General features: G+C 36.5%; 1 protein-coding gene across 1 annotated transcript in view; it reads left to right on the top strand.

Annotated features, from left to right (window-relative positions):
• Positions 1-11,771, top strand: part of GNAI3 (G protein subunit alpha i3) — a 37,952-nt gene extending 26,181 nt beyond the window's left edge. Inside the window, exons 5-9 of the mRNA XM_029229407.1 lie at positions 1,191-1,319; positions 4,441-4,570; positions 5,138-5,291; positions 10,250-10,463; positions 10,554-11,771. Coding sequence (XP_029085240.1) covers positions 1,191-1,319; positions 4,441-4,570; positions 5,138-5,291; positions 10,250-10,440 — 604 coding nt within the window. The 3' untranslated portion in view covers positions 10,441-10,463; positions 10,554-11,771. The remainder of the gene's footprint in view (positions 1-1,190; positions 1,320-4,440; positions 4,571-5,137; positions 5,292-10,249; positions 10,464-10,553) is intronic.
• The last annotated feature ends 603 nt before the right edge of the window (positions 11,772-12,374 follow it).

The following is a 12,374-nucleotide window of genomic DNA, read 5'->3' as shown; positions in this document are numbered from 1 at the left end:
TTAGCTTACTTTTTAAATGAAAACTTGACTTTAGAAACATTTCAGGATTCTTGCCCATCTCAATAATATTTTTCAGTTGCAGATGTTGGTAGTTTAAATAATTCTCCCAGTAGTCATCAAGCTAGATTGTAATTTCTTTTAACATACATTCAGTAAGCTCTGAATCCTCTAACTACACCTGAAGACACATGATTTATAGAGTTTTTTTTCCATAATTGTTGATCTGAGGTTGACTGATTCCTTAACATTAATGATGGTACTTATTTTTATAGAAGATCATTAAAAATTCACTTATTATGGTATCACCTATTAAAAAAAATCTTTGGGAGCCCTGAAATTGTGAAGAATTTAATTTAGCTTTGAAGCAGTTTTTAAATTATTCCACTGAACAGATGACGTTTCTTTGTAGGTATTAGTTTTTGGCTTAGATTTAAAAAAAAAACAAACCTGTAAACTTTTCTGTTTCATGAATGAAAACAGGAAATACTCATTCTTATTGAGCTAAGTAGTTCATGTTAATTTTAGTAATTCAAACAGCATTTTCTAATGTCCTAGCAAATGTTTAAACATACAGATGACCCATTAAATGTCTGAGGGCTTTTGTTTTGGTTAGGTTTTTGTACTGTGCAGTGCACGGTTGATTTAGTATTAAATTTCAGGAATCTTTATTAAGAATAGCATTTCTATGTTTGTTTGTTTTTTTATGTTTGTTTGTTTTTAATTGGCTTTCACAGTTTAATTTTGGTAGAATTAAAACCACCTTTTTTTTTTTTTTGTGGTACGAGGGTCTCTCACTGCTGTGGCCTCTCCCATTGCGGAGTATAGGCTCTGGACGCGCAGGCCCAGCAGCCACGGCTCACGGGCCCAGCTGCTCCGCGGCACGTGGGATCTTCCCAGACCAGGGCATGAACCCGTGTCCCCTGCATCGGCAGGTGGACTCTCGACCACTGTGCCACCAGGGAAGCCCAAAACCACTTTTGTGTAGTGTATATAAAACCTACTTTAATTGTCCTATGCTAGGTTCATTTTTTTCTCATTATCTTCTGTGATACTGAAGATCTGATTTGTTCTGCTACTTCAGTGACAGGTTCAGAACCTGCTTTTGGCAAGGAACTAGTTTAGTCTGTTGACTTGCTGTGCACATGGTTGGCTTCATTAAGTAAAAATAAATATGTATTTTACTTACTTAGTTACCTAAATGATTTGGATAGAATATCCCAAACCAACTACATTCCAACTCAGCAAGATGTTTTGCGGACAAGAGTGAAGACCACAGGCATTGTGGAAACACATTTCACTTTCAAAGACCTGTACTTCAAGTAAGTCATTAGCTTTTTTCTAGATATGCCAAACACAAATATCTTTCCTTTAGTTAGTATCTCTTAATCAGGGTAAAATTTCTGTAGGCAGTATTCTTTGATTTAGAAACTTATATTCATTAGCCAGTATTTGTTTAAACTGAATGGGGTCCCAAACGTTTCTTCTTTCTCCAAATAGCATCAAGTATATTTTCCATTTGGAGGAACTTAAATTCAAAATTAAATTGTAACTTACATATCAATAAAAGTAATCATATGGTTACCAATTTATTTTATTTTTAATTTTATTTTCAGCTGCTTTTTTATTGGAATCGCCAAAACATGTGTTGAATGTGAAGCGTAACAACAATACTAAAAGGATAGAAAGCTAGTGTTTTGGTTTAGTTTATATGGCTTTGTTCTGACATTTTGATATTAAAATAGAAATGCTTTTCTCACCAGTGTCAATCCTTTCTTACTGGATCGCACTTCTCTCTCAGTTTACTGGAATGAAGCTAATACTGTCATGGCCTTTGACCAATTTGTGCACAGTATCATGCACAACTTAGTTCTTAATACAGTACAGAATGGAATATCGATCTAGGGATAGAGGTATTTTGTGGAGGTATGATATAATATAAACAATTATTGTTTTAGAGAGAGAAGATTCTAGTATTCTAATACAGAGGATTTTCTCATCAGCACTAGTAATTCTAGAATACGCTTCAGCTTGTCTCTGTGTTAATGGTCTTTTGTAAATAATAGAACTGTCTTTTTGGTTCTTGTTTTCTGCTTTTATGACCTTTGAGATTAGGAGTAAACTTTCCCCCTTCAGTATATGATGTCCTTTTTAGCTACTTCATTATGCTTGTATGTAGAATGTGATATTCAGCATTGTTGCATGCAAATGTAACTTCCAGTTCAGATTCTCTCAATTTTTTTTTCTCTGAAAAAAATTGCTTCTTAGGTTTCGCAAAACCCACACAGAGTTTAGGTATTACTACATACTAGTTGAGGTCTTGAAATCTTAATACACCAAAACAGATTTGAAACCTGATGCAGGAAAATAGCAGTTCAGCTGAATATTTTTAGAATAGACGAGCTGCTTATCATAGTACTGATGAATTTATTTAACAAGAATAGCAGAGTCTCCATGGATTATCACCCATGAAACCGTAGGAGTGAGATGTCTCTTGGTGTGCTATAAGATTAGTAATCCATTCATAATTATATGTCATGACCTTCATTTATTTAGTGTGGGAAACTTCTTTGTTGATGTCATAGATTGATCTTTAGTTAGGTGATTCCTATTGGTCATTTTATGTCAGGATCAATAGCCAGATATAATTAAGGTGCTGCACCCACTTTATTGTTGGCATGTAGATATCTTGTTATGAAGTACTATCACTTCTTCCTTTTCCTCTTCTCTCTAGGCAAAACCACTATCCATTTATTCAAACATTTATTGAGCATCTCCTATATGCAAGGCATTGTGTAATTGCTTACTTGCCTCTCAGTTATGAGGTAATGTCTATAAAATGTTGATCTGTTAGTGAATGATACTGTAAATGTTAATATGTGCGAAAAGCCCACTTTGGGAACTTCACAGTGTTCTGCCAGTTTTATGGACTTTATAGAAAGAAATGGTGGAGCAAATTCAAATTATGGTATACCGGTGTGTTTCTGCTCTTGAAAGGTCCATGGTGAAATATGTGATGTTAGCTTTCTTAAAACCTATAATATGACCTTGTATTAGAGCCAACTTGTGATTGCCTCATTCCAGGTGTCAGGACTATAGGTTGAAAAGAACTGGGGAAGATCAAAAGACCAAAAGAAAAAGTTGGGTGATGAAGAGATGAGATGACTGTTCTCTTTCAAACATACATTGAGAAATTACTCAACTGTGTCTTATCTCTCTCAATCTCTAGGGGGAAAATTCTCTGGAAATAGATCCCTAGTCACTGTAGATCTGACACACTGAACCAGCTTGGCAGAGTTTAACCCTAAAACATTTTATCATTGTCATCAAATATATATCTTAAGGGTAGCTAACCATTTGTATGCATACCTCCTCAGACCCTAGTACCAGTTAAAAAACAAAGCCGTGCAGGTCCTCCTTTTACTATAGGTGGTAGATGAGGACACTGCTGACAGAAGTTCAGCAGTTGACTCAGGATATCAAGTAAGCACCCCAGAAGGGAGTAGTGGTCTAAAACTGATTTGAAGTGGAACATAAAATGTGTGAACCATTGAGGCTTTGTTGTTTTTAATTAGGTTAAATAAGACTTGGAGTTGGCAAATATTGGTTAAATTTTGTGTTTAGGTGTTGCATTCTTAGAGTCCTACCATAAAATATAATTTACTTCTTTCTGTAATTAATCTCTAAAATGTTTTCCTTAAAGAAAAATGTATCTCAATTATACCTCAATTTAAAAAAAAACAAAAAGTAAGGAAAACAAAGTTTTGAGTCAGTAGAGTTATGGAAGTAGAATGCAAGTTGGGGGTTTATTGTTCTTTTTTTTAGCTAGAGAGATAAACCCTTTTGAGAGGTAGAGTAGTGTTGTGGGTACCAGGTTGGGTGCTGGAGTTAGAGTTCCAGTCCCCATTTGTTAGTAGTGTTCCCTTGGGCAAATTATTTAACATATCTGTGCCTCAACTTCTTCATCTGTAAAATGGGGATAATAATAGTACTGACAGGAGTGTTATGAGGGTTAAATTAGTTAATGTACTTTAAGATGTTTAGTGTCTGGTAAATGTTAGTTATTATTGTTACTATCTTAAGTTGTATTGTTCAGCTCTTCATTTTTCCTGTCTTTTTTCCCTCCTTCCCTTAATCCATTTCAGTGCTTACTCTGCTGACTTTTGGCACATCTGACACAAGCTTTGATAGTGAAGAGGCTCAACTGTTTATCTAAAATGAGAATTTTAATTGTTCCTAAATTTTATTTTCTCATATTGTTTTCTTTTACATTTAACCACAGATAATTATTTTGACTACATTTTATCTGCTCCTTGTTTGTCTTTTCTATTATAAATGGGGTTTTGAATATGCAATAGTGGGAAGTTCCCTAACCAGTTCAGTTTAGGGAGATGTGTGTGTGCATGACCTTGCAGAAATTGTGCTTTCTTTCCCCTTACTCAGGATGTTTGATGTAGGTGGCCAAAGATCAGAACGAAAAAAGTGGATTCACTGTTTTGAGGGAGTGACAGCAATTATCTTCTGCGTGGCCCTCAGTGATTATGACCTCGTTCTGGCTGAGGATGAGGAAATGGTATGTTGGAGCTTCTGGTAAATAAAAGGCCTGTCTAATGCAGGCAGGAAACGGAAAATAGCTCTTAGGAAGACTTTGTTCATCCATTTACTCATTGAACCAAAACTTAAAATCCTTAATTTTTCTCCTTGTCAGTGTGATTAGATTTTTCAAAATATTGATCCATGCCCTCTTAAACTTACGAGATAGAACAGCACATTGAGTATGTGGGCAGGATTAAGTCCTCTTGTTAGCCAGTCCTTATTCCCGCCTCTCAACCTCTAAGAATTATAAAAATGAGGACTGACTCAGCTTTTGTGTTATCAGTGTCTGACTTCTTTTCATGATTGCCCATCAGCACTTTTAAAACTTCTTGGTCTGGGACTTCCCTGGCGGTCCAGTGGTTAGGACTCTGTGCTTCCACTGCAGGGGGCGTAGGTTCAGTCCCTGGTTGGGGAACCAAGATCCTGCATGCCTTGTAGCACGCCCAAAAAAAAAAAAAAAAATCTTTTTGGTCTATTGTTCATTAACAGTTAATCTACTTTTACTTTTTTGCTACTGACCTATCATCCTTTGTTTCTTTTTTAGAACCGAATGCATGAAAGCATGAAACTGTTTGACAGCATTTGTAACAACAAATGGTTTACAGACACTTCGATCATTCTGTTCCTCAACAAGAAAGATCTTTTTGAGGAAAAAATAAAGAGGAGTCCGTTAACTATCTGTTATCCAGAATACACAGGTAAGGGATCATGAAAGATTTTCTCAGAGGTATACATCTTGAGTCAAAACTTTAGTGACCTTCCTACAGCTGTCTTTTGTTTTGAACATTGTGTGTATCTCCTTATGGAGAGTGTTCACTGGTAGTGGTATCAACATTAAGCATGTGATTAAGACCCCTTAAGTCTAAAGTGTTATTCCAGACATAATTGGGTTTACTGTGTTTATTTTATATTTCTGTCCTCCTCATTTTTTTTTTTACATCTTTATTAGAGTATAATTGCTTTACAATGGTGTGTTAGTTTCTGCTTTATAACAAAGTGAATAGGTTATATATATATATATATATATATATATATGTTCCCATATCTCTTCCCTCTTGCGTCTCCCTCCCTCCCACCCTCCCTATCCCACCCCTCCAGGCGGTCACAAAGCACCGAGCTGATCTCCCTGTGCTATGCGGCTGCTTCCGACTAGCTATCTACCTTATATTTGGTAGTGTATATATGTCCATGCCTCTTTCTCGCTTTGTCACAGCTTACCCTTCCCCCTCCCCATATCCTCAAGTCCATTCTCTAGTAGGTCTGTGTCTTTATTCCTGTCTTACCCCTAGGTTCTTCACGACATTTTTTTTCCCTTAAATTCCATATATATGTGTTAGCATATATATTTCTGACTTACTTCACTCTGTATGACAGACTCTAGGTCTATCCACCTCATTACAAATAGCTCAATTTTGTTTCTTTTTATGGCTGAGTAATATTCCATTGTATATATGTGCCGCATCTTCTTTATCCATTCATCCGATGATGGACACTTAGGTTGTTTCCATGTCCGGGCTATTGTAAATAGAGCTGCAATGAACATTTTGGTACATGACTCTTTTTGAATTATGGTTTTTCTCAGGGTACATGCCCAGTAGTGGGATTGCTGGTCATATGGTAGTTCTATTTGTAGTTTTTTAAGGAACCTCCATACTGTTCTCCATAGTGGCTGTATCAATTTACATTCCCACCAGCAGTGCAAGAGTGTTCCCTTTTCTCCACACCCTCTCCAGCATTTATTGTTTCTAGATTTTTTGATGATGGCCATTCTGACTGGTGTGAGATGATATCTCATTGTAGTTTTGATTTGCATTTCTCTAATGATTAATGATGTTGAGCATTCTTTCATGTGTTTGTTGGCAGCCTGTATATCTTCTTTGGAGAAATGTGTGTTTAGGTCTTCTGCCCATTTTTGGACTGGGTTGTTTGTTTTTTTGTTATTGAGCTGCATGAGCTGCTTGTAAATTTTGGAGATTAATCCTTGTCTTCTTCATTTTCTGAGGCAAATAAAGAATGATAAAAATCAAAATTTTGTATAAGTATATTCACAAAATACAAGAGTAAGGTGTAGTTACTACACTCAAGAAACTGACATTAGTTGTAGAAAGAGAGAGACACACTTGAAGAATTTCATTTTAGTGTAAAATGTTCATTAATAGAAGAGCAGAAGAAGGGGTTACCTCAGTGGGATCAGTGTAGTCTTTTTCTAGAGGAAATGACACTTGGAGTAAGATAGTAAGAGGATGAACTGTAAATCATCAGGCAGACGGGGGAATAAAAACATTTTAGGAAGAGGAAACAGCATATATGAAAATATGGAGTTAAAAATGACATGATTTGTTCTGAAACCTAGGAGGTATTTGGTATTGATGGAGCTTAAAGTGGTGGGGAAGAGTGGTTGGAGAAGTGGGCAAGGATGCTTGTGGAGGGCATTGTATCCCATGCTGAGACAGTGGGGAGCTATTGAAGGATATTCATTGGGGTACATGATGTAGTAGAAACTGATTTAGAAAGATAATGTGATAGATGTCAATAAAGATAGATAGTAGGGGAGTTGAATTAGTGAGGACTTTCTTAGGATGCAAATAGAAACTTTTGATGAAGATACAGGGATATATCATAGAAGTCAAGGACAAGAATGCAGACAGTTCTCAAGAATGCAATTAGAATTAGGAACCCTGCAAGCACTGTCAAGAACCCTGGGAGCACTTCTTTCCCCATCTCTGTTCTCTCTTCTCTGTGTCTCTCTATTCTTCTCTCTTTCCTTACCAACTTTCTCTGCTGCTCAGTTTATGTGATAAAAGATGGCCCTGCCACAGTTTCTATATCTCCTCCATTTAAAAGACCAGGCTAGACTGGGATTGTTTGGCCCAAGGTTCAAATTCCTAAAAGAGAGAGATTCTGGCCAGGGTTAAGTCAGGCAGAAACCCTTAGTTCAATCAGATGAGGTTAGGGACACAAACATGAGTGCCAGAGCTGTATCACTATGACCTTTAGATCAGAATTGAGTATTTCTAGGAAAGGGGACCTCTTGTTAGCTGAGCAGACACTGTAAATGCTTTATATAGTAAGGTGAAAAGGGTGTAGCTAGGGTAAGGAAGTGGGACAAGTCAAAGGTACTCTCAGAGCTCTGTATTAATTGGGTGTCAGTACTGTGATCTGAATTCATATTTAGGAATGTTGGTTTTGAAGTATCTATGGAACATCCTGATGGAGATATCTAACAGATAGTTATATATGTGGCCTTGGAGCTTGGGGAGAGGTTACAGGTTAGTAACAGATATTGATTTGGGATCATGTGTAAATACAACATGGAAATGGATGAGATGACCTAGAGTGATGATATAGAATGAGGAGAGAAAAGAATAGAGTGGGAGTGAATACCAGCCTCTATTGGCAGGAGAAAAAGAAAGGTTTGTATAGGATACAGAGAAGAATCTGGAAAGCCAAAGTATCAAAAACTAAGAGGAGAGTTTAAATAGTGAAGAGTGGTCAACAATGTCATATGCAGGTAAGTAAATACATTTTGAAAAAATGGCTTCTGGAGTTAGAAGTCAGGAGATCATTGACTGTTATGGAGAGCATTATCAGTGGAATGATGAGAGCAGAGCCAGGACCAGTGAGTTACTGAGTGAGAAGTGAAGAAATGAAGACAAGTGTAGCCTCCTCTTGAGCAGCTTAGATTACAGGGGAAGGAGAGATCTTTAAATGTTTATGAGCTTAGAGGTAAGATCCTACAGCAAAAGAGAAGTTACAAAAAGTGGATGTAATTGATGGAGCAAGATTTGTAAGCAGGTGGGAAAAGAAGGAAGCAAAAGTCTAGGTAGGATGAATGGGTAAACAAATTGGTATATCTGTACAATGGAGTATTATTTAGCTATAAAAAGGAACAAAGTACTGATAATGCCACAACTTTGATGAACCCTATAAACTTTATACTAAATGGAAGAAGTCAAACAGAATAGGTTATGTTTGTGTGATTCCTTTTATATGATGTATCCCAAATAGGCAAATCCATAGAGACAGAAAGCAGTTTGGTTGTTGGTTATTAGGAAATTGGCACAAGGGGAATGAGGAATGATTACTTAATGGGAATGGGGTGTTTTTCTGGGGTGGTGGAAAAGTTTGAAACTAGAGAGAGGTGGTGATTGTATAGCATGTGACTGCACTAAATGCCACTGTATTGTAAACTTATTGCATGTTATGTGAATTTCACTTCAACTTAAAAAAAAAAAGTACAGATAGAGCAGTTGAATTTTGAATCAAAAGGAAGACATCTCTAAGACCAAAGATACAAATAAGTGCAGATATAGATAACTTTTTAAGTGAGGTGGTGGGCTAAAAAGTTGAGATGTAGTTTAAAGCCCCGTGGCCTCTGTTTTCTTAGGGAGTTTGGAAATGTCGTCATCTGTTCAGAGGGAGGAGGGAGGTGAGAGTTGGGTAAGTTGATGGAAAGTATCCAAGTTTTAGAATGGGAGAACAATCTTACTTAAGACAAGTAAAGGATTGACATTAATGTTTCAGCTGGGAATCTTCACACATAGCAAAGAGTCCTCAATATCATGTCCATTTTTGGGTGGCGGGGGGTAGGGTGAACTTCCAAGCCTATCTTCCATTGACTTCATTCTTAAGGATTCTCACAGTCCTGATTTCCCAAGTATCAATATCTGTTCCTACCAGACAAAAATCTGGTGTTACGTGTTTCAAACATCTGTCTCCTTTAATTTACAGAGGTTCTGCACATCTCAGTAAATCTATTTCAAGCACCTACCAAGCTATCTTCCTTCTGTTCTTTAAACAGTCTGTTTAAATAATAGTCATTTCTTTAAGCTTTTCTTTGTTATTTAGTCGTCTTTATATACTTATTTGTTGATATATTTTTGTCATGTTTAACGTCACTGAAAATAGCCCCTAGTTCACAGGAATAACTGTGTATGCTGTCTTTGTTGAGTTTCCCTGGCTCTGCAGACAGTTTCTAAGGCTGTTCTAAAGAGTCACAAGTAGATAAGATTGTGTAGGAAGCAGGCGATTAAGAGTGTTAATTACCAATGTTGTTGAAATAGGGTTTAACTTTGGGTCCCCCTCTTTGAAGAAATAACAGATTTATTAGGGTATAATTCACATACCATAAAATTCACCATTTAAACTATACAGTTCAGGCCCCTTTCCCTTTTGCATCTACTGGTTTACCTTTGGTTATTTAAACTATTTCCCTAAGGCTCTGAGGCTAAGTAAGCTCTGTTAAAATTGCAATGATTTTGAAAAGAAGCATGACTTCCCCTTTTGAATTGTTTGTTTCAGCACCACTCCAAGGAGCACAAGCTCTCTGACCTTTTAAACAGTTATGTTCTTCTAGAAATGCATCTTCCTACTTCCCTAGTTTCCTTTTATGCTTTCTAGATTTTTTAGCTAAAAAGTCTAAATAAAAGGGAAAGAAACTTAAAGTTTTGTTTTCCTGGATCTTTGTGATAATTTTATTTTACTTATAATGAGATTCTGCACTCAAGAAACATGTAATGTTTATAGAAAAATAGAAATCTGTTTATTTCAACTGTGTTATATTTCCTCTCTCCGTAAGTAAATTGTGATGGCCTGACTCAGTTGAGTCCGAGCAGCTGTTTCAATTTGAACTGAGAATATTGGGTGTCTGCCTCAGGTTCCAATACGTATGAAGAAGCAGCTGCTTACATTCAGTGCCAGTTTGAAGATCTGAACAGAAGAAAAGATACCAAGGAGATCTACACCCACTTCACCTGTGCCACAGACACCAAGAATGTGCAGTTTGTTTTTGATGCTGTTACAGATGTCATCATTAAAAACAACTTAAAGGAATGTGGACTTTATTGAAGAGTGTGGATGTTAAATAGAAGGTAAAACTTTGAACAGTTTAATTATAGTGCTGTACTGATGTTTCTTGACTTTGTAAACTTTTTCTAATTACAAATGTTCTTCTTTCCTAGTTATTACAGTGTGGAGTGTTGAGACCAGACTTCTTTTGCTGTCTCATTGGGCAGCTGCAAGCATGAACGGGACCAGGGAATGGCAGCGGCATGCAGAATCTTAGTACTCTTTAGCACAATCTTCTGTATTAGGGAACTCTTAATTGACATGAGATGCTAAAGTCAGACATTGGAATTGGAACAACTGTAAAGTATGATTTGATCATGAAGACATCACTTGGATTTCACAATCTCAGATGTTTAGGGCAGATGTCAAGTTGAGGTGCTGCATTCCAGAACTTCAATATGTAGCTTACTCTTTTTTTTTTCCTTCTCGACAAACCACCAGTAGTTCATTTTTTAAGTTGTTTTTTGTTGTTTATTTTTTTTAATCAAGGGAAGAATAACTTCACTAAATTTTATTTCTTTGTAAAAGAATCTTTATTAAAACACAAACAGTCTTAACTATGCACATGATGTGACCAGATCATCTTGAAAATTTTCCTCTTAGTAGGAACTCTTTGTTTTTAACTCTTGGTATGGTCAGAATATAATATTTCCATAATTACTTAATTCTTTACAATTATTGGGGCTCTAATTATAGCTTTTTTGGATGAAATTTATGTTACTATTCTTGTTCAAAGTACCATTATGGTTTCTAAATGGTAATTACATTGAAGAATTCTGTAGTAAGATTCCAGCTCTTTTTTTAAGCTTATGGTTGAAGGTTAACCTGGTTTATGCTGATTACCAAATTACTAGATAAATGCTGATGTAGTATGATAAAGTCAGCTTCTTGGATACAGACGCACCCAGGGCAGCTGCCAGTTAGAAATGCAAATTGCTAAATTCCAAACAGAACCAGTGACTTTGCTGCTACACATCTGCTAAATTGACCACTTCAATTCTTGCTTGTCCGTCTCAGTCATGGGGAGTTCTGTAAAAGATGCCCCTTGTTTTCCATCTTCCATTGGCTTTTTCTGTTGGGAAACATCTAAAGTGTATTAACAGTGCATGCCTTTACTTTGTAAACGTGGTGCCAAATCCCTGTTTGCCATTGTTTTTATTGTAGCAATGTTCATTGTAGTAATCCTTAGTCAGTACCTTCTTTTGCTGAAACTATTGATTTGGGGACTTTTTTTCCACTTTGTTGTGTGTACAGATTTTAATCTGTTATAGTTGGCAGCAGTATTAAAATGGTGAGTAAAGAGTCCAGGTTTGTTCCTGTTTGTAACTAGTCCTTTCTGGAAGTATTTTCTTCTGTTGTTTTTTGCCCCTGCTGTGTGCTTAGGCCTTTGTCTGAGAATGGGTTTAGGTAGAAGGGTTCCCTGAAGGTGTTAGTCTTTTGGTGTAATAGTATTGTTGAATCTTGGCCTGACTGAGCGTGTTATGTCATATCTGTGTTAGTGATATGCAGTCAAAACTCATTTTCCAGATTTACATTTTGGTTGTGTGGAGAGCTCTATTTACCTCAGCCTGCAGGTCCTTTTGTACAATGTACAGCAAATGTCATTAAATATTGAATGGTCCATTAGGGGAAGGCAAATGAAGAGAATGCATTTTGAGCATTCCAGATCAGTAGTTTGAGTAGTGCCTTTTGGGGTCCGATCTTTTTGGATTGGATTCTATTTCATCTTTTGATGTGACCTTTCACTAGTTTTTAAAAAAAAATGGTTGGTGGTCATCAAAGCTGGTTCAGAAAGCAAGCCACAGCACTTCAGTGCCTTTATTGGTAGTTTTTTTTTTTTTCTTTCATGGGAAAAATACAACTCTACAGATGGTATAACCGTATTATCTAACAGTTTTTTTTTTTTTTAGGATTGGCAAAACTGGATCTAAAAG

The sequence above is a fragment of the Monodon monoceros genome, unplaced genomic scaffold (assembly GCF_005190385.1).
Source record: "Monodon monoceros isolate NGI ecotype Baffin Bay Population unplaced genomic scaffold, NGI_Narwhal_1 Super_Scaffold_18, whole genome shotgun sequence".
NCBI lineage: Eukaryota > Metazoa > Chordata > Mammalia > Artiodactyla > Monodontidae > Monodon > Monodon monoceros.
Note: the sequence above shows the minus strand (reverse complement) of the source record. Positions and strands in the feature narration are given on the sequence as shown.